General features: G+C 32.5%; 1 protein-coding gene and 1 long non-coding RNA gene across 10 annotated transcripts in view; one reads left to right on the forward strand and one right to left on the reverse strand.

Annotated features, from left to right (window-relative positions):
* Positions 1-25,584, forward strand: part of LOC129942264 (afadin) — a 223,760-nt gene that overhangs the window by 57,280 nt on the left and 140,896 nt on the right. For 8 of the 9 annotated variants that reach the window (XM_056051122.1, XM_056051128.1, XM_056051127.1 and 5 more), the window contains 2 exons: positions 9,551-9,738; positions 9,795-9,959. In XM_056051122.1, the coding sequence (XP_055907097.1) occupies positions 9,551-9,738; positions 9,795-9,959 (353 nt within the window). Of the gene's footprint in view, positions 1-2,395; positions 2,620-9,550; positions 9,739-9,794; positions 9,960-25,584 lie in introns of those variants that run through there. The other variant, XM_056051129.1, reaches the window with a different exon arrangement.
* LOC129942271 (uncharacterized) lies at positions 12,115-14,409 on the reverse strand. The gene is made up of 2 exons (XR_008781011.1): positions 14,333-14,409; positions 12,115-14,248 (listed from the first exon to the last, which is right to left on the reverse strand). It is a non-coding gene; the product is annotated as an uncharacterized LOC129942271 (long non-coding RNA).

Raw genomic sequence — 25,584 nt, forward strand, 5'->3', positions numbered from 1 at the left:
TTCAAAGAAGCTCTAGTATTTCCCATATATAAAAAAGGAGACCCAAATGATCCAACAAATTATAGAGGTATCTCGTTTACAAATGCTATTGCAAAAATATTTACAGGAGTGTTACTTTCTCGTATAACAAATTGGGTAGATGAAAACAGACATTTCAGTGTATATCAATCAGGTTTCCGCTCTGGTTTTTCGACTACTGATAATATCTTTGTGATAAATACAATTATCCAGGATTTCCAACTCCGTCAACGTAAATTATATATTTTCTTTGTAGACTTCAAGGCAGCCTTCGACACTATAGATAGAAAAGCGCCATATTTTAAATTAAATCAACTGGGAATGTCGACAAAAATGCTAAGGATAATAAAGGAACTGTACAACGGATCAAAATCAGCAGTATGGGATGGAACAAAAGCATCGGAATGGTTTGAAACCAAAACTGGTTTAAAACAAGGATGTGTACTAAGTGCCATGCTGTTTGTCCTTTTCATAGACGATGTAACATCCTGTTTACCTGCCGGAATAAACATAGCTGACAAAGTTATAAAATGTCTCCTTTACGCTGATGACCTGATTTTACTAGCTGAATCACCTGAAAGTTTACAGCTGATGATTAATAAGCTAAACGAATATTGTAATTCCTGGAACCTTATCATCAACCTGTTCGAGAGGACGATGCTCACAAAGAGAGAAATGGTATTGCGGTAGAGAGAATATTCAAGTAGTCAAAACCTACAAGTACCTTGGAATCGATGTAACTCCAACCTTCAATATGAAACAACATCTCTCTTCAAAACTTATCACAACGAAAAATGCCATTAATATTAGTTGGAATCTCCTATTGAGAAAGAAAGAGGTACCGAATTCAGCTTAATACAAGTTATATGAAGGGGTTCTACGTTCAATGATGTGCTATGGAGCTCAGGTGTGGGGCTTTCAAGAATTCGAGGAAGTTGAAAAACTACAAAGATTCTTCATCAAAAAAGTATTTCAGCTTCCTAAAAATACTCCAAATTATATGCTTCATCTCGAAACGGGACTAGCCACTCTTTATATATTCACTCTGAAACTACATGTTGACTACATCATAAAAGTTATCTCGACGCATAGTCAAGAAAGGCTGCAACACGTTCTAGGATTGTATGCTATCAGAAGGAATCATCCCTTTATACAAAAATGGAAAGAACTAGCTGAATCAGTCGACTCACCTTTGGATGTAAACATTGAAAGACCATTAGAACTCAGAAATCAAATGTATGCTATGATAAGAGAATTAGATATAAAACACAAGGAAAACTACACGAAAAAAGCACTAGAATCAGAAAACCGACTCATATACCCAACTCTAGTCCATAACCTCAACGAAAATAATTATTTCAAAGACTCGAATAGCTGCAGAAAAATATCGTTTTTGTTTAGAGCAAGAGGGGAACTCCTCAACTTGAATGGAACGTCTTTTAACAATAGCGAAACCAATTACTGCACACTATGTAATCAACATGCTAGAGAAGACACGTTTCATTTCATGGGTATTTGTCCAATATTGAGAAACTGGAGGATGCAGTATTTCCAAAAACCATCTTTAACCCTAGAGGAACTCAAGGAACTACTTAATGGACCGAATTGGGAAGCAATATATAAATACTGCAATGAAGCTCTAAATTATAGAAGACTAATTATTACGGAATTTATTTAGAATATTTAAGTTACATATATGAACCTAGTAGATACTATTATATAGGTCCCACCGACAGACGGCAAATTTCGCCATTGTCATTTCATTCATTTAAAAATTGTAACAAAACAAAATGTCAAAACTGTGTTAAATAAATGAATCTTAATCTTAATCTAATCTTACAAGTAGTAACTTGAGTAACTTAACTTAAGTATCATTCACGCTTCAATTTAGATTTTTTTGTTCAAACTTGTGTGCGAATTTTTAAATTTAAGCAGACTATTAAAATTTTACACATAACAATTAATTGCTTGTTTTTTGGTAGAAATTTATTTTGTTTTGTTTATTATTGCGTTTATTTGTTCAGGGACACTTTTTTGTACGTTTGTGTGTTTTTAATGGGGAGGTCCTCCCTATTTAACGTTTTTTGTCAATTTATCAATAAATAACGAAATGCGCTGCTCAAGTATGTACCTATCTCTAGGAAGCACTAGATCAAAGAAATGGCAAATAAAATGTTAACGTATGCCTCAGAAGTAATCGTTGTTTAAAAGGAACGTTTTTATTGAGTCAATTTGTAAGAAGCCAACTGATTTATTTTAAAAGCATTCAATTGCTTTTATTGTAAAGAAAATAGTAAATCTTAACCTCTTCAAAAACAAATTTTTCTTAATCAAATCAATTTTGAAGCTTTCAATAACGTAACTAAATACGGTAAATCAATTTTCAGTATTAAATCTCAAAATCAATTCCTAGACATCAATAAACTCAGTTTTAGCAACAAACAGAATCGGTTTTATTAACAAAATGTTTTAAAGTGCATTAACGATTTATGCAATTATTTTGAATAAACATGAATGTGTTGCACACATTATGTTTTCAATGTGTTTTAACGCTATGAGATATGTATATATAAACAAAAATGATGGATTGGGGAATTCGTCGTAAGTTGTTTTTTGAGACCAACTAAAGTCTTAAATTTTGTATCATTTTAACTTGTAAAAAGTTTCCTATTTTTTTTAACATGATTCTAAAAAATACTATTCCATGAAAATGTTCTTACTCGAAGGGATGATTCGCTTCTCTCAATGTACTGATACTGTAAGCCTTATTATTGATTTTTCAATCATAGGCATTTTGATAAATTATAAATGAGTTTTCTCTTGTCGTTGTTTAAAAAAGAATAATTTTTATTTATGCTTATAGCGTATCTCATGATTTATTGTTATATATATTGCTTATTTCTTTGCACCTATTAAAAATGTACACGAAAGGCATAAAACTGAATAAGTAGACCTTTGTGTATAGTTTGAAGACAATTGATAAAAAAAATACTATTGAATATTGAAAAACCATTTCTGTGTGCAAGTATTGTCATATAAGGAGTGGACCTATAGTTCTTAAGCTGATTGAGGAATCCGAATGGCTTATTTGAGAACGAACCTTTTATGAACAGACTTATTCTGCGATAATTTAAAAATTCCTCACAAGCCCCAGTACTCTTCTTCAAAAGTTATAACAATTATCATGTATAATATTTATTATTATGATAATAATTACTATTATAATGATAATAATAGATAAATACACTTATTATTATAAAGCTAATAATAGTTATTATAATAATAAATTATAATGATAATAATAAAAATCAATATACAATGGATATAATAATTACTGTTATAGTAATAATACTAATTATTATAATAACAATTATCATGATATTTTTGATATCATGAACGCGTTGCTGCGACTAATGTTTTTTGTTACATTGTTTTAAACCATTTGAGGTGAACATGCAGACTTTAATGACTGATTTTCTCCTACCGTGACCCCTTATTACAATGAAATTATTTTTTACGAACGAAGACGGAGACGTTAAAGCTGGTATTAAAATTGACTGGTTTAGGATTTGAAGGGGAAGAACACAATTGATCAAAATTTTGAAATTTTAAAATGTGTTCTTATTTTTGTTCAAGTTTTTAACAAGAGTATATTCCAAATTTCTTAGTGAATAGCATGTGCCAGTAAATTATAAATAAGGTAGGTAGGGCAAAAAGTTTAAAATCTTCTAACAATTATTTTAAATCATAAGTACTTTAAATTTAATTTAGTACTAAACGGTGCACAATATCGACATGGCAAAAGCAAAGCGAATTGAAAATTGTAACCCTTTGTAGGGTATACAAAATATATAAAATGGTTGCTTCAAGATTATTTCCGATGATATATACTGTTGCATAATTGAGGTGGATTCAAATTACGCAGGAGAATAATAGTTGAACCAATATCTATCTGAATATCTAGTGAATTTAAAAATGAATATCTAGTGAATTTAAAAATTCAATTGGAAAACTTACGCAATCATTTTTATTAACAACAGTATCGAAAAAAATACCCTGAATCAAATCATTATTTTCCTGAAGAACAGTGCAGGAATTGTCTGGCAGTTTAATGCATTGCGAATTTAGTTGTAATATATTATTCACTTTAATATGAATTTAATATATACTTCAGTGTAAGTAGGCTGGCTATTCTAGCACCAATAATTAAAAAAGTTAAATCCACTGTATTTCGTTTACTACAAAATAAAGTAAAATAGAATAATATATCGTTTGTCCTGGGGTAAAAAACTTCCCTCCACTATGTTTCCAACAAGTGGGCTTAGTAAAAACCCCTATTATAATAAATTCACTCCCTGCCATCCAGATACAGATAATTCTGAAATGGATGAAACTGACTTGCCAGTAATCAGGAAAGTGTATGAGCCACCAATCAAAGTGCTACAAATATCACCAGAATATGTGCATAACCTCATGAAAAACCTACATACATATATTTAATTACTCAATACAAAAATAACAATTGGTATCAAATTAATGATCGAATCTATTGAAACATTTAATATTGTGTTAGAAAAACTAAAAGGAGATAACTGTCAATATTTTTCTAATGATCTTAAAAGTGTTAAAACATTCAAAGTTATGTTGTATGGTCTGGACGATATTAAAACTAATGAACTCAAAGCTGAACTCATTTCACTTGGCTAAAATGTGTTGATGTTAAGGAAATTGAAAAAAATATGATCAATTTACTGACTTTTTATACATCATATACCTTGAAAATGGAACAATTAAATTAAGTGACTTTAAAAAAAATGTTCGTTCTATTTTTCTCACACAAGTTTATTTGGATTTCCAAAGAAAAAAGTTAAGCTGATACAATGCATTAATTGTGAAATGTTTGGGCTAGAGAAATTGTCACATAAAAACATATTGTGCTATCTGCGCCGCGCCGGTTCACACAAAACAAGCGAATGTAACAATTCTTCCGTGAATAAATGTGCCAACTGCAACCAACGGCAATCATAAAGCTACTGACATTTCATGCCACAGTAGATCTAAATATTTTGAAATTAATGAAAGATCATCTGAAAGAAAAGCTCTTCTTCAGCCAAAAGCTCATTTCGAGCCAGCAACTCAAATTGAGTTACGCATCAAGCTTGCGAAAAACCGATTTCGTTTGCTTCTTTCAGTGATTTCCCATCGTTCCCACAACCGCAGTGAGGACTGATCAATGTTCCGAGGAAAAGCTTTCCAAATTCAATCACGAAAACTCAAACTTTACCGCCAACAATGAATATGGGAAAATGACTTGCGCGGTGCTTCTTCATCAAAAAAAATAACAACAATTCATCGCTCTTCACAATCGATTAACTAAATTCATTGTGCATGGAAATGATTTCAAATTTATCTGTTTTGTAAAACTAGAATAGAACAATTTAACGTGATCGCTTACTTAGCTACTAAGTTTTTATGCACTAATAATGTTAAGTAAAATGGCAGAAACACAAATAAAAATAATTACTTGGAATGCTAAAGGCATTTTTAAACTTTTTAGCTATAAAATTGATGTTGCTCTAATAACAGAAACTTGGCTTGATCTTGATATAGGGATCCCATCATCCGACTTCAAATGCTATCGTATCGATAGAATAGATCAAATAAGTGGTGGAGTTGCGATTCTTATTAGAAAATCAATTCAAAATTCGCTTTTAACTGCAATTCCAACAAGACTTGCTGTAAATGTAGGTGTTATGATTAAATTTAAAAAACCAAAAGGCTGTACAAATCTATTCTGTTTATATCCCTGGTGGATCTTCATCGGATATTAAAAGAAAGTGGTTAAAACAAGACATCAAAAAGTTAGTCACAATGAATGGTGAATGTCTATTAGGTAGCGATTTTAACTGCCGACACAGAGATTGGTCGTGTGTAAGAGCAAATGCCTGGGGCTGCTCTTTCATTGGCACTACCAACTAATATTTTGTATCCAACTTATTTTCTCGCAGGTTCTCGTGGCGTCCCTTCTGTCCTCGATTTGTTTGTGTCAAATGTCGCAGGTTTTATATCAGAACCCTTTCCGTTTAGTGCTCTTAGGTAGATGGTACTTACTACAATCCAATCACATTCCCTCTTTACTATAAGTTTTTACGTTCAGTTAATTTATTTTGTTAAAGTTTCAAAAAATTACAAGCATACGAACAGGTACAAGAAATTGCTATTCATTTGTTGTTTACAGTCAGGCTTTTGTGCGCTTTGGATTTTAGTTATGAAGCGACACGTAAGCAATAGTTGTAGAAGTTGTACGTAATACCTTTATAAGTAGGTATAATGTGTATACGTTGAAAAAGTGATTCTAATAGAAAATACATATACTCTTTCTGGCCCGTTTCTTTAACTTTTACTAAGTATTTATTCTTTTATATAGGCGAAGGAAAGTAAATCATGAAACAATCTTATTCGTAAAGAATAATATTTTAAAATGACATAGGTATACAAAGTTATCAAGATATTATTTCTTGATAGACACTTTGAAATAGATTGTTGATTAAATATATCATATCCGATACAGTTGCGCTACATGGGCGGCCATATCGTTGGTATTTACAATAATTATAGTTATAAAAATAAATACATATGTATGTACCTAATCCACTAATTTAGATAAAAGCTAGGAATGTAATTACAATTTTGTTAAAATAATGCACAGATAAAATATTTAAAAAAAAAACTATTTTAAGGTTCAAAATTTTGCCCGAAAAATAAGTTCGTGTTCAAAAATTTAAATGCCATTTTATAAATAAAAAAACATTTGATTTTTCAAATTTTGTTTTTGAAAATCGTTAGAGCGGTTTTTTTTTTAAATTAATTTTTTATATATAAGTTTTTCGATTTTGTTCTAAAAATATTTTTGGTAGGCAGTTGTTTAAAAATTATTAATATACGCTATACGTTTGAATTTCGTAAAAAAAAGTTGACCCGTTTTCGAGATATCGAATTTTGAAAAAATAAAATTCAATATTTTTTTAAAAATCCAAACAATAAAAAATTGCACTTTTGATAATCATAAGTTGCTGAGAAAATTAAAAAAACAAAATAACGGTTCTATGAGCGGTACCTTTCCTGAGCAATACAAAAATTTGTTTTTCTTATTAGAAGAAGCCAAGTTAAAAAATAAAATTTTAGAGACAATTTAAAGAAAATCTATCGGTTTGTTTTTGAGAAAATTCGAATTTTCGTTTTTTGACCAAAAAAATTGTATGGTGGCCACTGTTAGTTTTGACCTTAAAAAAAAAATGAAAAAAACGCCTAACGCGAATCTGCTCAAAAGCTTAACTTCCAAGTTTGAACTCAATCGACCCAATGATTTAGGCTGTAGGAGCGTGGACAGACAGACAAAACAGACCGGACGGAATCACGGGACCCGCTTTTTTCGACTTCTCTACCATCGTAATATCATGTTTGATTAAAATCTCGAGTTCGAAATTTTGCACGAATGCAAAACTTGCCATATAGTTCCTATATGTCACAAGTAAAAAGACTGACAGTACCTTATACTAGATGTAAAATTACCTTATCTTTATCTTTATATCATAAAACCTATGCAATATAAACACAAACTATAAATGGATGAAAATATGATTGTATGAGTAGTGAAACAACTCACAAAAATTCTTATACCAATTAAACTTAACTTAGTATTTCAAAAATAAAAACACAGGCACTTGCACACACATACCTGTTTGTGTTAGAGTAGACTCGACTTCATCGAATCTATCTCGCCTGTTCTAATTAATATTGTTATCTCTTTTTCCACCTCCCCTACATACTTCAAAATAAGCGTGGTTCTCATTGAGTGAACACACATACATTTTTCCCAGCTGAAGCCATATCTTTAAATACTTATATTAAATTGCCAAATATATATATAAAAAAAAAACAATACAAACAAAAACCTGTGTAGCCTGGCCAATTCTAAGTCGGCAATATTATAGCTAAGTGAAATAATGTAAAATCTATAAGAAAAACAAATGTGTAAAAACAAGAAACTCAATAAAAAATTACTACTACTACTTTAGTTTCCTATTTTTAGTAGAAGTTGATGTCGGGAAATATTTATACGGATTTCAACGGAGGAAATTAAATTTTGCGCTAAGCTGTCACTATGATTTGTTGGGGTCATTGAGTTAATTTCTATTTCGGAAGGTCAAGAGAGAGAGTCTGCAACGACATTTTCTTTCCCTTGTTTGAATTTCAGCTCATAGTTATATTTCTCAAAAATAGCTTTCTTTAGCATGTCTTAATTTTTCGTATTTTTGTAACTTAGAGCACAAGTAAGAGGTTAGTGGTATGTAAAAATGTAAACTTTGCGGGATCCATATAGAAAATTTCTTAGAGATTTGAGGGACCAAATAATGCCAACATTATAGTTTTTCTTTGGTGGCATAATCAAAAGCACTATGCGATGATTGTTATATTTGGAATATGGACGAATTCAACGAGAAAAATGGACTTGTTTTGAAGCTTACAAAACACTTAGTTTTTAAGGAACATTTCATAAATTAATTAATTAAATAAGTTTATGAGTCTGATTTCCGGTTTAGCTTGAAGGCAAACAAAGATGGTTACCGAGGATTTATATCTTTATTAGAGTGCTTTTGGGCATAATCTTCTTTTGATTTGCTTAACGTTCTAGAAAGAAAGGTTATTGGCTTGTCGTCCTAAAAAAGAGCTGCACCGAAGGCATAATCTGAGACATCTGTTGTAAGCTGAAAACTTACTGGTATTGAAGAATGCAAACTCAAGAATTTTTTTCAATTTATTCAATGCGTCTGTGGCTTCTTGATCTAGTTAAATTAGTTTTTTCTTTGACATTTTCTTGGACGCATGTCCGTCTTCCCTTCTTAAAAAAGATGTCAGGGGTTTCGCCAATTTTGCATAACTTTTAACGAAGCAGATAATATCCTGACATCTCGAAAAGTATCAAAGCTCTTTAAGGTTTTGAAAAATGGGTCAGTCCACTATTGCTTGAACTTTTTTTGGGTTAGTTTTTATACCATCTCTACCGATCAGTTGGGTGCCAGTTAATCAAAGTCTTGTTTGAATTTTATACAAATATATTTTCCTTAGACCAGGCTGCTCTAACCTTTATTGATTAGAATATAATTATGAACTGACTCAAAGATAAATTTACATTAATATGTTTTTACTGGCTTTATTTCTCAATACTTGCATTCCCACAGTATTCGTTACCTAGTTGTTTTTCTATGGAATTTTATTCAGCACTTCACTTTGTCAGCACTTCCGTCAGGTCAACTGCAATCGCATTCGTGTTAACTTATATGTCATGTGCATCCTAGATGAAAAATTGTTATGAAGTTGTAGATAATTGAACTCTGAACAAATTTTGTATGAACAATAATGAAAATGGCCTGTGAATGCCAAAACTTATTCTTATTAGTTAGATACTAGTTTCAATTTTTTGTTTGCATAAATATTATATCAAATCGTATATTAATTAATTTTTTTAAAGGTTCTATAATGTTCCATGTAAGAAGACGACCTGCAGAATCTCATCCAAGAAGAAGAAAGAAAAAACCACTTGGTGCTTCTAATGAAAATAACAGTACATCTACTGACCGTGAAAGTCCAGTGTTAGTAGAAGTGACACACAGAGGCGATAGCAGTCGACGAATAAACTTGGGATCTGAACCTATTGAAGTAGGATATATCTATTAAACTTTCTTTAACAATAGATTTTATCAACGTTTTTAAAGGTGGGATCTGCAAATACTAATTCTCTGCAATTATTTGGGCCATCCATACAAGCTAGACATTGTTTGTTTTCAATACTTGAAGGAGTTTGCACCGTTACACCATTACACCCGGATGCCCTGACATTTGTTAATGGACACCAAGTGACAAAACCCACAATTTTACATGTAAGTTTTGCATTCAAAATTATAAATGCGTCTGATACATTAGGAATTTTGGGTGTAGCGTAGACCCAACATAATTGAAATTGGTTACAAGTGATAGCTAATTACTTGTGTGTATATATGTATGTATGCAGTTTCACACTATGGCGATAAGTCTTAAAACGGCTGAAGATCAAAATCATGGCCTTTGATGTTTTTTTTTATTAAATTCAGTATTTTTTTTATTAAATGCTCATGGGCATGAATTATTAAATGGAAGGTATTTTAAATTTAAATGCTTAAGTAAAAATATATGTTATTCTTTATAGCGAAAAACTGTATAATATGAGTTTGCAATAATCTAATTGTTTTCTTTTTATTTAAACTTTAAACTTCAAACGAAGTTATTACAGTTTTTTGGATAAGATAGTAAGATTCGTTGTTGTTAAAAAACTAGTCTCTGTGTTGTAAGCTATGAAAGGTCAAAGACCAAAAATTAATTTAATATTTGTTGATTGACACGCGATAAAACAGAAAAATTGTTTATTAGCATAAGTTTTTAAAGACAACATTTTTTGCTTCGCTAACTTAAACTTTTGAGACCTGCAATGTAATATTAAGAAACTGCAATTCTGACTTTTTTACGCAAATTCTCTGTATTATCGATTCTTTGTGAAAATTCGAAAGAAAACTTAATTATTATGGTTTTTAGTATAAAAGTGAAATAAAAGTTTCAGTAAATAATTTCTTAAAACGGACCCTGTTTAGGCGGAAGGGGCAATTTTCTAAACAAAATTACTTCAAACAAATAAAGCTTATTTTAATAACTTACTAAGGACATTAAAGTTCGCGGTACAAATTTTAAACTAAAACTTTTGCAAGTTGGAAAGTTAGGTAGAATTGTACGTATTTTTTTATATAGTCCCTAACAAAATTAAAGTTTTGAAAAAAAAAATTTTAAATCCGTATCGTGATGGTTGGTGCGTAGTTCTTATGTTTCACGTGTCGAAGCGAAAAACTGCACAGGTTCCATAATTAGCGCACTGCCGGAGACGTGCCTTAAGGTCCTAGCTGTGACTGTAAATTCACTGATTAGGATCGCTCGAAGAGCACACATGTTCCGATTGTTGAAAGACTTCAGTGCCGATGTGTTTATAGCTAGCGAAACCAAGCTAAACCACAAACATAAAATGACTCATACAAATTACAATATCGTTAGAAAAAACTGTCCCGAGCTTGGAAGAAAACTATTTCATCAAAACATGAAGATTGTTTAAATCAATATAGTAATCCCAGAGGTAACCATCTTTTTAATTTGATGGATTCTTACAGCTTTAAATATGGGGTGTATCTGCTGTCTGCTGAAAGCCGTCGTATCCAAGAAGCGACTCCTACTGACGGACTATATCCGACAAAACAACAGAAATCTGAGAGAGACAGAATTAGACTAATATTTACAATAGATGGACAAAACAATAAAACAAACGATGGATCGGACAATACCTGAGTACGAAAATGGAAGTTGGAGGCAATGAGAGCTGCTTTCCAGCAAGTAGACAAAGTGAATGTTAGCATTCGCCCCAACCACGACATGTAAAACAGAGCCTTAGTCCATCACTTTTACCTTTGTATTGAATTAACGCAATGGCGATCTGAGAACCACAGTTTAATGCAGTTCGGTGACAATTTCTTGGCAAATGCCATAATTCCCAAGCAAACGGAACCAAGTAATTTGTTGATAAGGAACATTAGACTCCAGCTCATCTTAACCTCAATAAAAACAAAAAGTGAACAGGTGAAAAAAGGTGTACTACGAAATTTAAGAATGAAGCCAATTGTAATTTGTACCCACTCTTCAATAATGCCAAAATTGTTCTACAATCAATAGATATTACACCCGATCTCAACGCAGAATTAGAAAGAATTTTATACAATTTTGATAGGTCAGTAGCACTCGAGGCGGACCAAGAAGAATGCTGTCGAGAAATTGAGAATCAATTGATTACATTTGAACAACGTGGCCGTACATCAAAATTATGGGTCCAGTATTTCCGGGTGGTTACACTTGTTAAACAATTCATTGAAGCAGAAAGAATGGGCAATTGGAATTTACATCTCGACACTATTCAAAAATGATTCCTTATTTTCATGCTAGTGGCCACTTCTTGTATGCAAAATCTTGCCATTTATATTTGCAGGGCATGTCGGATTTAAAGAAACGAATGTCAGCTGAAGAATACGAACTTTTTACAACTAAAGGATATTTTACAATTAGACGTTCTGACAAATTTTGGTGTGGCACATGGTCTGATATGACAATTGAGCAATCGCTCATGAGAACGATGAAATGCCTAGGTGGTCTTACTCATGGACGAGGAGTAAACGAAAGCGTGCTTTCCAAGTGGACTTTAGGAATGGTATTCTTGCACAATATTTGCGACGAAGTAGAAAACTTTTGCAATGTTACTTTTTCTGCTTCCGAGCAGCACGTCGAAATGAGAAGTTCACGAGTAAGCCGCGACGATGACGATGTAAAAAAGCTTATGAATGGGTTGTCCACCATTCACCTTTTCCACAAATAAAGGATATTATGTCAATAACCACTATAGTTGTTGGAGATGACAACATTAATTGTTACATGGCTCGAGAAATTGGTTGCACTGGCATTTCTAAAATCATTGGCAGCGATTTTTATACGGTGAAATTCAAGCGGAATGACAGGATAAAATCCCTTGGTGTTATGACTGCAGGCATTCCAATAGAAGGTGAAATTGAACCGATTAATCCATTACTAATTTTCCAACGAATGTGTATTGCAAAAGAATCTGAAGAGGAACTTAAAAACTTTCTTGCGTACAAACTTGCTCCATTTCCATTATCTCTTTTCAATGGCGAAGGCATGCGTAAATGCATTAAATCTTCGATGTATAAGGCGTTTAAGCAACATTTTGGAGACACACATTTTGGTGATATAATGTACGTCATCGACGGAGGGCACTTATTACACCGAGTCATTTGGCATCGCGGTGAACCATTTGCATCTATTTGCAATAATTACATCACGTACGTTCGATCCAAATATAAATCCAATGCCATAATCGTATTCGACGGATATCCTGAAGATGAAGCAACCCGTAGTACGAAATACGCAGAACGATCCCGACGATCAAGAATAGCTGCTTCAGTAGACATACTTTTTGACGAGACAATGATTCCAACTGTGTCACAAGATAAATTCCTGGGGAATGATGCGAACAAGAACCGCCTCATTAGAATGTTGAAAACAAAATTTGAAGCGGAAAATTTCATGGTATCACAAGCCACGGTAGATGCGGATACGTTAATCATCAACATCGCAATAAATGTTTCACCAGCATTCGATACCGTAATAGTGGTCGACGAAGATATAGATCTTCTGATTCTTTTCACAGCTCTATGTACGAGATCGAACGTGTACTTTCTCAAACCAGGAAAAGGAAAAGTTCCCCAACAAATCTATTCCACTGAAAGTATCATTGACAAAACAGCTGCAGATCATATTTTATTTTTGCATGCCTTCAGTGGCTGTGATACCACATGTGCACACTTTAATCAAGGAAAAATGAAATTCTTTAATGTACTCCGAAAAAATCCTGATTTGAACGAAGTCATTGAGGTATTTAAAAATCCGAACGCTGATCCAGAGATCATTGCTAAGGCAGGAGAACGTTTCCTCCTTCAATTATACGGTTATAGTGACGTGAAGAGTAAAAAAAACATGTCTTTAAACGAATATAGATATGTATGCTTCACAAAATCAGCATATAAAAGTAAATTTAATATTGCATCACTACCACCAACAGAAGCAGCAGCACGACAACATTCATTCCGAGATTATCACCAGGTTCAGCAGTTTTATGGAAATGAAAAAAATGCAGAAGAATGGGGATGGAATAGAAACAAAAATGGACTTATTCCTGATAGGATGCTTCAGCCCCCGCTCCAGAATCGTTATTGAAACTTATTTCTTGCAAGTGTATAAAAGGATGTCAAAAAAGCCTGTGGATGCAGAAAAGCTGGATTAAAATGCTCCGTTATATGCGCAAATTGTAGTGGTAGTTGTAATAATTCTCCAATTCCATCATATAACCATGATGAAGAAGAAGAAACGGCGAAAAAGCTTTCGATGAAATCGGAAATGAAGAGACGTGTGATGAATATGATAGTCACATCGCAGATGATGAGGAATAAATTTCAGTCCTAGATGTTTCGATCGATGCTCAAGACGAAGTCGTAACACCCGGTCCATCAACAGCAAAGCGAAAAAGATTGCGCTAAATTTCAAAATAAAATTTATCACAAGTGGATTAGGACTATAGGACAAACCACAATAAAAAAAAACGCGCCGCATACTCTACCTCTAGGTGTTGTGGAAATGAGTTTTTTTTAAAAACGTCTATTGAAATGGATGTTGTGGCGCTCGTACTCCAAAAACTATTGATTTTATGAAAAAAATTATTGATACATAAATTGTAGGAAATTTTTTCTAGTTTAATTTTGTACACAAGTATTTTTTTCGTAAAATGCGTCGAAAAGGAGATATTCCCAAAAAAACGTTTTAGGCGGCATTTTTTCAAGATGGCGGCGGGGATGCGAGGTGGAAAAGTTGAAATTCGAAAAGAGCATACCCAAATCTATAAATTAACCAATTTTCAAAACTCCCGGAAAACTTTCCAGGTAAAACTACCAAATGACTGGACTAAAATAGATATGCTGCTGTTATTGTTCTAGTTGTAAGTAGTTTGTAGGTAAAATTCGTAGTGCTAATTTTAGGTTTTATTGTAAGATTCTAATTTTAAGTAGTTTTTAAGTAAATTAAAAGAAAGATATTTGAATTTGTTTTTTTTTTCTAATAAAATAAAAAAAAACTAAATAGAATAGGGTTTCCGTATGGGGCCAGTAAGTTAGTTTTAATTTATGTTTAGTTATGCTTGTTTTATGAATTTTTGAATAGCTTTAAGATAATTATAAAAATTAATTAAAAAAAGTGCGTAGCACCGTCATACCAAAGGTCTTGGATGCAATCCCGTGTCACCTGAAGTCTTTTCACGGGTACGGGTATACAAGCTTTTAACTGAAATTTAAAATCGGTGACCCCGTTTGTGACGATTACCAACTAGTGTTAGCCCGAATTGCAATATATGGACTCTAATGACATGTCAATTTAACAGTATAGTGCCACACAGCCCACCTTCAATCGATTTATTGAAAAGTAAGTTTCATGAAACTGTTACCTCATAAATAATAAAAAAATGGACCAGTTGATTGGCCGCCTCATTCGTGTGATTTACCGCCTCTAGACTATCTTCTTTGGCTAACTTAAGTTAATGCTTTATGCCAACAGGCCGTTGTTGGAGGAGCTCAAAACCAAGATTTAACGTGAAATTACAGTCTTTTTCGACCAAAATGCGTATTGAGTGGCATGTTTTCCAACTGAAAACCCAAATTAAAAAATTATAAATTTTCTGTTGTTTTTAACTAAAGCAATATTGAAAAAACGGTTTTCTAGCTTTTAGAAAAGTTAAATCACAATAAAGAAGGTGCTGCCGTTGACTTCCACTCACTTTTCTGAAAGGTGAGTAAAGGGTCAACCCTCCCGCCTAATAGGAGGAATATAAACCCTCTACATCTACAGAAACCGTTTTAGGCTCAAACTAATTTTTTTGTAAGCCTTGAAATCGTAGAACATGATTGTTTTCCAAAAAATTATCCTCAAGGGCAGAAATAACCAATAAGATAAAAAAGCGCGGAATTTTAACAGGCAAAACATCGAAACTACCATATTTAACTTAAAAGATAATGTATTGACCAATGAATATATACTTATGTGTATAGGAAAAATTAGGTTTTCCTTCGGCTTTTTTGGTCACTTTGATCGTGGCAATGAAACAAGGTTGTTACATTAACTTTTCCCGACGTTTCGGCAGGGGTTGCTGCCTTCCTCAGGGGAAATTTATTAAACATGAAATATAAAACACATAGTACAATATTGTGGACAACAAGAATAAGAAAAAACTTACAATTTAACAATTAAATTTTAAAACAATGTAAAAAAAAAACACTTCTAATTAAGAAGTTCAGTCTATAACTACAAAAAAAAAACAAAGAAAAAACTCTTATGAGGAAACAAGTGAGCAATATACAGATGATATACTCTGTGTGTCTTGCTTGCGTTCATATTGTTTTTGTTGTTCAGGATATGGAGCGTTTCGAGTGTATATCGCTTGGAAGTATGTTTTTCCGTTTGAAGAACTTTAACACAATCGAAATCCGGAGAATGACCTTTGTCTATTGAATGGGCCGCCAATGCGGTTTTAGCCAGGTTATTGTTTTTGATGTCAGATTTGTGGTTGGGCAATCTTTGGCGCAAGAATTGTTTGGTGGTTGCGATGTAGCAAAGGTTACATGTTTCGTCAGGTTTACCTTTGCAGTTTATTTTATAAATCACATCAGTGCGTTTATCTCTGTCTATTTTGGTCTTTAGTTTGGTGAAAAGGTGTCTAATTGTCTGGTTAGATTTAAAAGCCAATCGGGCATCTTGGATGTTTTTGGTGACAACTTGCTTAAAACTCTCAGCCAGTTTTGGAACGTAAACAATGCTTTTGAAGTATCCTTTGTTGTTATCCTCACTTTGTTGTTTAGCGCGTCTGCATTGTTGTTGTAAAATTAAGCCACGAATAATTGCTGGCGGGAAACCGTTGTCGCTCTATTGCTGATTTGGTAATGGACCATTTACTTGACGAATGCTTAACTGGATGTAATGCAAAGCCAAATTTTATAGTGAAATATGTTGATGACATATTTGCGGTTATGGACAAATATAAAGTCGCAGACTTATTATTGATCCTGAACGGATTCCACTCTAAACTACAGTTCACTGTTGAAAACGAAAACAACAGTTCTATATCGTTCCTTGATGTCAAAATCCACCGTATGGACACTCAATTGTCGTTTGATTGGTTTCAAAAACCAACAGCATCAGGACGTCTGATCAACTTCCGGTCCAACCAAGCCAAACACATAATCTTCAACACAGCTTCCAATTTAATTAACAAAGTTTTTACGTTAAGTGACGTAAGATTCCACCATTCAAATACCATCAAAGTGACCAAAATTTTAAGCGACAACGGTTTCCCGCCAGCAATTATTCGTGGCTTAATTTTACAACAACAATGCAGACGCGCTAAACAACAAAGTGAGGATAACAACAAAGGATACTTCAAAAGCATTGTTTACGTTCCAAAACTGGCTGAGAGTTTTAAGCAAGTTGTCACCAAAAACATCCAAGATGTCCGATTGGCTTTTAAATCTAACCAGACAATTAGACACCTTTTCACCAAACTAAAGACCAAAATAGACAGAGATAAACGCACTGATGTGATTTATAAAATAAACTGCAATGGTAAACCTGACGAAACATGTAACCTTTGCTACATCGGAACCACCAAACAATTCTTGCGCCAAAGATTGTCCAACCACAAATCTGACATCAAAAACAATAACCTGGCTAAAACCGCATTGGCGGCCCATTCAATAGACAAAGGTCATTCTCCGGATTTCGATTGTGTTAAAGTTCTTCAAACGGAAAAACATACTTCCAAGCGATATACTCTCGAAACGCTCCATATCCTGAACAACAAAAACAATATGAATCGCAAGCAAGACACACAGAGTATATCATCTGTATATTGCTCACTTGTTTCCTCATAAGAGTTTTTTCTTTGTTTTTTTTTGTAGTTATAGACTGAACTTCTTAATTAGAAGTGTTTTTTTTTACATTGTTTTAAAATTTAATTGTTAAATTGTAAGTTTTTTCTTATTCTTGTTGTCCACAATATTGTACTATGTGTTTTATATTTCATGTTTAATAAATTTCCCCTGAGGAAGGCAGCAACCCCTGCCGAAACGTCGGGAAAAGTTAATGTAACAACCTTGTTTCATTGCCACGATCAAAGTGACCAAAAAAGCCGAAGGAAAACCTAATTTTTCCTATACACATAAGTACCATATTTAACGCATGATCTGATATATGTATGTATATAGTTACCGGACTATATTTTGTAGTTATGCTTTTTTTTAATGCAACAAGTTGCATACTATGAAAAGGTTATTTAAAATAAGGTTAAAAAAAGAACTTGGAAGATGTGTTAAATTTGCTGTTAGAAATAGAAATCAGATAGAATCAGACTTAAAAGGATGTCCTTTTGACCGATAGAGAAAGCTATTAAACTTCTACCAGAAACTCCCTCCCCGAAAAATATGTTAATTAGTTAATGTGTGATAGTCAGAAAAATTAGTTTATTGCTGAGAATAAAGTCATGCGTGTCTAAGGCTGCGTTTATCGTCTTAATTTATTTACATAAGAGAACAAATACTAATTGGGAGTTAATGGTCATTATTTTTGAATCCTTGAAGCTTATAGGAAGTAAAAGTATAAATGCCAAATTTTTAAAATAAGAAAAACTTAAGTGTTAAAATTTTGTTTATTCTTTTATAATCCAAATTAAAGAGAGGGTATCAAATTAAATCTGATGTTGAATTGTATTATAAGACTTATCTTTATCAATTGCACACTTTTTTAACGAGCGAAAACGAATAGGGTAGGAGATTATTAATTAATATTATATTATTAAACAAAAGAAAAACAAAAATAATGTATATTACATCACGGGATTTTTTTTGCAAATACAGCTTATCTCTGAAAGCTGATCAGCTGGGCTGGGTTCAATGAAAGAATTGAATTAAATTCTTTTTAAATAAACCAAATTGATTCGTTGACTCTCAATAGTGTATGCTATGAATATAAAAACATTCTTGCACAGTAAAATGAGCGCCAGATATTTTTTTGTAATTTAGAAAGTTCCAAAATGTTTAAATAAATAAAAAGGAAACAAACGTGTTTATTTTTGGAAAACCGTGGAATCAAAAAGAATAAATACAATTTAAAATGTTCGTTTGGTTGAATGCAATATTGCTAAAGAAAAAATGAAATTGGATAAAAGTAAAATAAATAATTAAAAGCAAATAGGTTTTTTTCACGAACCGAAATTTGGAACCGACAATTTTTAAGAAAATTCGGACAAAAATAAACCTACTTCTTAGCCCTTTCATCAGAAGTGGGAAACATCCTTAGCCAGCGTATAATTAAGGAAGAATTTTGATTATTAAGAACTAATTGGAAGAAGATATATATAGCTGAAGATTCAATGGAAAAAAGGGCATTTGTGACTTCTGAAGGGCATTTTGATTTTTGAAGAATGCCTTTTGGATTATCAAATTCTCCTGCAATTTTTCGGCGAGCAATTGATCACGCCTAAGGAATGAAACAAAAAGCAAAATTGCATTGGTTTATATGGATGATGTTGTAATTATATCACTAAAACATAAAGCGAATTGATCTTGTATTGAAAGCTTTGACTGAATTTGGATTTTCATTGAGTACTGAAATATGCTAATTTATTCAGATACAAGTTGATTATATTGCCAGAGAAGTATCAGTTGAAAGTATGAGACCGAACTCCAAAGAAAAGATGTATATATGTTAGCCCCATCTTCAGCAAATGTGAGACAAATCAGACAGTTTATGGATCTAGCAATCAATTTTCTGAAATTTATTTTGGAGTTAAGTGCAAAAACTTATTGTAAACTTATTGCTTTATCTACAAGATTTTGAATTTGATATTTGATTTATCGCAAGGGGATAATAGTTCAATATGTTGATTATCTAAGTAGGAGTCCACTTTCTAAGATCTGTTACAGACTTTCAAGTTTAACAGATAATTGGTAGCATTTAGAACAATGAACAGATTCTATGACAATCGATATAATGAATCAAGTAAGAGAAAAAGATACTGAAGTTATTTCAAAGTACACTATAGTCGGAGGGCTTTTATACCGAAAAGATAAAAGTGGCGATAAGTTATACGTTCCTCAAAAATGTAGATTGTCTTTTATTAAAAAATACCATGAAAGTAATTGCCCTATAGAGTAGGAAAAAACTATTTTGAAAACATATACACATTTTTGGATGCCGTCAATGATAAGAAATGTCAGAAAATTTATAGAATCATGTGTAATTATATATGGTTACTTTCGCGCCAAAATCTGAAGGAGTTGATCGTTATGTACTTATTATCATTGATGCATTTACCAAATTTATAGCTCTACGTCTCTAGCAAACGTTCCCAGCATCACACAATACAATGTATTATAGATTTTATAGCTTTATCTGGATTGTCTTTGAAAATTATCAGTGACAAATGAACAAATTTTACAAGTGGTGACTTTAAGAAAATATGTTTATCATATGAAATTGAACAACATTATGTTTATTCCAGGATGACACGGTTGCAAATCTTTTAAGAACTAATTTTAATATAAACATAGAATTGACAACTTACCTTAGTCGAATATAACCAGGGCCGGGCCCAGGTAAACCTGCACCTTTGCAAGATTTGTAGAAAGTGCCCCTTTTTAGTATTTTCACATATAAACCGATACACAATGAAAGGCCTTTCCCACATTACTCAGGAGGTAGACTTTCAATGCGTTTGTTTTATTGAGGTATCCCCAGTAGGTCTCAACTATAAACTAAAACGCAGCGAAGAAATGAGCAGAGGAGAAACGTTCAAACTTGGAAACTTACTTTTCTGGCCTTACATTTTGCAAATTCAGAAATGAGATCATCAAAGTCTTAAGAATTTAATAATTCCTTTTCAATTGACATTATAGATAAGCCTACCAAACTTGAGTCATGCTTATCCTAAGATAATTTTTAATAATTTTAAGTTTAGAAAAACTACGTTCTTCTGAAGCTACCGTGTATAGGATTTTATCGAGGATTTGGAGAGCAATTCCTAATTTCAGAGCAAAATCTTCAAGGTTTGAACTAAAAATAAAATTTAACACATCTAAACTTGAGCTTTGTGGTGTAACAAGCAACGATATTATGGTTAACTCTTGAAACAATTCTTCTCCATCTATATCTTTAAAACTACCTAATGTTAAAACATTCTGCAAATTCGCTAACGTTAATTAAAAATGAAAAATTGATACTATACGTATTAAGCTTTTCTGTAATTGATTTATCGACTTGATCAGGTATTTTGGAAACAAAAAAATCTACTTTAAATCTTTGCTTGGGGTCTTATATAGTTTCAGGATATTCATCAGCATAAAGCCATTCTCTTCGTTGAGATCGTAATGATGAAGCTTCAGGGAACATATTTGGTGTTTCTAGGGAACTAGCAATACGCTCAGTTAATTGAACATACCTAACATTAAATTTTTCAGCGGAACGCATTAAAATTAATTTGTTTTGTATTTTCTAAAACTTGTATTCCAGTTGACAGATTAACGGACGAACTTTACAAATATTTACTAGTTTTATTTATATTTTCTAAAATATTAAACCAAGTTAGCAGGCAACAAATAAATGTAAAATCAAAAGTTCTTTTTCCTAACGATTGTACAATGTTTTTTGCCTCTAGATTTTTTATTTCTCTAAGGGCTTCATATATTTCTTCTAAACTTGTTTTTGAATGCCTCAATGCATCCAACCTGCTCATTCATCTAGTTTCAGAAAGGGGTTTCAAAGTAAGACTTGGAATTTTATTCTTATAAATATCCCATCTTGTTGTGGAACTTGAAAAAAAAGTGATACAAACATTGAATTTTATCGACAAATTTTACTGCATATAATGAGCACAGAGCAGTATCATTAACCACTAAATTTAGGGAATGCCAGCAGCATGGAAGGAAAAATGCTCTTGGTTCCAGGGTTTGAATTCGATTCTGAACACCCGCTTCTTTTCCTTTCATATTCGAACCATTATATCATAACTTTGGCTTTAACAGTTTATCAAAATTCCATGTAATTGAAGCTTGTCAACTGAGTCAGTCACATTTCGGTCTTGTCTTATCACAAAATACGTTACTTCTATTAAAAATTGATAGCTATTTATTTAATGTTAATAAACCAACAAAGCGACAAAATAATTGAAGCAATCTGCATTTTGTACCAGACTAGATATACATTAAAAGTAGCCGTTACAACAGTCATTAACTTTAAAAAAAAAACTGCCTGCGCAAGAACGATTCGACTCCATATACATAGATCCCTCCTTTTCCATTCCATTAAAAATTTCATCTCCTGTAAGCAGGCACTTCACTCTTAAACAGATACAGTGTGCAATAAGAAAACGCTCTGCCCCATATTATGATTCCGTGTTTTTTTTTAAATATATATATATATATATGTATATATATATGTACATATATAAATGGAGTGTCTTTGATTTGTAGTAGTAGGTAGCACAGCAAAGCAACCTTACTGCTCTCTTTTTTCGGAGGCATTTTATTTTTGTTGTTTTTAGGTATTTAGGTACGGTGCGTGACACAAAACCTACAAGTTCTACTTCTAGGTTCTAGCCCATACGAGTCAATATGAATAAGTATTTTACTTTGTCATACTCTCTCTGTTAATTTCGGGACTCAGTGTGCAAGAATTAAATCTTGTAGACTTGTGTCAAAAAGATTGAGTGATTGCAATTGTAGTAAACCTAATCAATCGTTCTCAATGTCAATCGTTTCATTCAGCTGTCTTTCGTTTTGAAGGAAAAGAAAAGAAATATGAATAGTACTATCATGAATTGGAACGCTCGACCTGACATCTTTTTACGACTTCCTAAACAATTCGTTGCACATATTTTGCATGTGGAATATATTGGGGTGGCAGCAAAAATTAGTGAGAATTCCAATATAAAATAATAAATTTCCAGATTATTAAAAAAAACAGAAGATAGAGAAGAATGTATACAAATTCAGTGAAAGTTCGAAGGAGTCAATGAAAAAACAGTTTTGTTTTAATTTATTATTTATATTTTGCATAATTTGTTATTTTGATTGGTTGATTGGCAATAAAACCATTTAAAAAAAACACACAAGACAAAAAATAAAAGAAAAAATAGAATATAAACTTTTTGTGGTTGCCAATTAGAAAAATTAATGTTTTCCCTATTTTTTTGAATCATTTTCAAATGAGACAAATATTTTTAAACCATGCTAATAATAGTGCAAATTTTTAACTTAACATAGAAAGTTATTGTAATCGGTCCGATTTGTCAAATTGTAATTTTTGACATTTCTCGACGTTTCAAGGTCAATAGAGTCAAAATAAAAGATTTTTAGAGAGTTGTCTATGCTTGCGTGTGTACGTTCCCGACGTCCCGACAGAAAGCTGCAGAAAGGGCTCTCAAGAAAATTGCGTGGGTGGTTTTTTTGACATAGCATTTTTAAAAAAAGGTAAATATTTTGGTAAACAATAAATATCTCACGAAGGATACCAAACAAATATATTTTTTGGAAAAATTCCAATTAAAGTTTTTTTTATAAATCAAAAAAACTGAAAAACCAAATATTTTTCACCTCGAAAATTGTATGAACAAATAATTTCACTGTTGTAGTAGCTATGGCGTACTCTTCGGAAGTGGGCTTTGGATGTTGGCTTATCAAACGTGATTAAACGTCATTGTTTTCAAAATCATTAGTGGAAATGTACTGAATAGACAAATTATACCTGAGCAAAGTAAGTGCCCACCTCTGTAGCCTGTTGGCCGTATATACAGGAACGCTCTTCTTCGAACCAAAAATTGACAAAAGTGGTTTATGGTCTGTCTGAAGGGTGGAATGTAGTCCTAGTAACATACGGTGGAACTTCTTTACTGGAAATGTGACAGCGAGACCTTCTTTTTCCACTTGGCAGTGTTGCTGTTCTGATGGAGTGAGTATCCGTGATGCGTGTCGAATAGGTTTGTTTGTGCCATCTTCGAATCGATGAGAAACGCATGCTCCGATGCTGATGTTTGATGCGTCCGCTGCAGCAGCAGCAGAACCAGATCTGATGGAAGGATGCTCTTAAAGAATCTTGACATGCTTTTGTTCAAACCCATTTGCTGTCTTTTATCAGTAGCCCGTGTAATAAGCCACTTAATTTGTTCATATTTGGTATAAGCTTGGCATAATAGTTTATAGCTCCTAAGAAAGATCATAGCTGCGACACGTTTTGTGGCACTACGTCATGTCGTTACTGCAAAAATCTGGGTCACACAATAGACCAGTACAAAAAAAGGCAGTTTAACAACAAACACGGCATTTTTACACCAATTTGAAGCCTCATAAAGTTCGGGAAACTACCAAAAACCTGGCCCGTCAAACACCCGGACCCAGGTAAAGCACATAAATTAAGGTGTAAGATCGATAACAAAGAAAATCCACTGTATCAAGAATCTCAAAATAAAGATTCAATTTCTCTGTATCCACTGTATCAAGAATCTTAAAATATAGATTCAATTTCTCTGTATCCACTGAATCCACTGTATCAAGAATCTCAAAATAAAGATTCAATTTCTTTGTATCCACTGTATCAAGAAGCTCAAAATAAAGATTCAATTTTTCTGTATCCACTGCCAAATATCCCAAAATAAAGATTTAATTTCTCTGTATCGACCGAATCCAGTGTATCCCAGAATGAAAACTCATATTCTCTGCATCCACTGTATAATGGATCCCAAAAAGAAGATTCAATTTCACTAAATCCACTGAATCAACCATCTCAAAACAACAAATCAAATTCTCATAATGCACTGTCTCAAAATCAAAAATCAAATCCATTTCGTTCACAGTCTCAAATTTCTAAATCCTCTATTCCCAACATAAAGTCAACTCAAGAAAATTTTAAGCAAAAAATATCCACAGATACCAATTCATTAAGAAACAAAGACTGTACAAGAAAATACAATAACCAAAATCACCGGCAAAGTAGAAGTACCGTGCAAATAAATAATCTACATGATTTCCTTAACGGACCATTGAGCTCTGATGTGAATAATTCACGTACTGCTGAAATAACGCAAAATCATGACAAAAAATCTAAGCCTGTCGCTTATATAGGCTGTTTAAGTAATGCTTCTAGTTTCAAAAGCGAAATTAAAATAGCTTCTGAAGATACTATCTCAAATCAAAACATTGTCCTTTAGGACACAGGGGTAAGCTTGAGTTTAATAAAAATAAATACATTAAATAAAGAGCTTTGGGTTCATATTAACAATATATGTATGTAATTGAATTAAAAGGCATAGGTATCACTCCCACATCAAAACTAGGTACAATCCTTTTTAACATAGAAATAACACCAGGCGTAAATCTCAAATTCTTATTTCATTGCCTGCAAATTTTCCAATAAGTCAAGACGGAATTTTAGGTGAAGACTTATTTCGAAATTTTAACGCTATACTAAACTATAAAAACAATACTTTAATATACTATTTCAAAGATAAACGATATACCACAGATTTCATTACTAAACAAAAGCCTAATACCATACCTTCTAGATCTGAAAAAATAATAAAATATGGACCAATTCACGGGCAAACAAATCAAATTTATTTCTCACAAGAAATTCGTCACCAAGTGTATACCTCTTCAACGATAATCGAGCCTACAAACGTATATATATATATATCCGTACTAAACGCCAAAAATGAAGATGTCGACTTACAAGATTTAAATTTAGAATTTTCAAATGGTAATGACTACTTTATTTATAATCTAA

The sequence above is a fragment of the Eupeodes corollae genome, chromosome 1 (assembly GCF_945859685.1).
Source record: "Eupeodes corollae chromosome 1, idEupCoro1.1, whole genome shotgun sequence".
NCBI classification, from domain to species: Eukaryota; Metazoa; Arthropoda; class Insecta; order Diptera; family Syrphidae; genus Eupeodes; species Eupeodes corollae.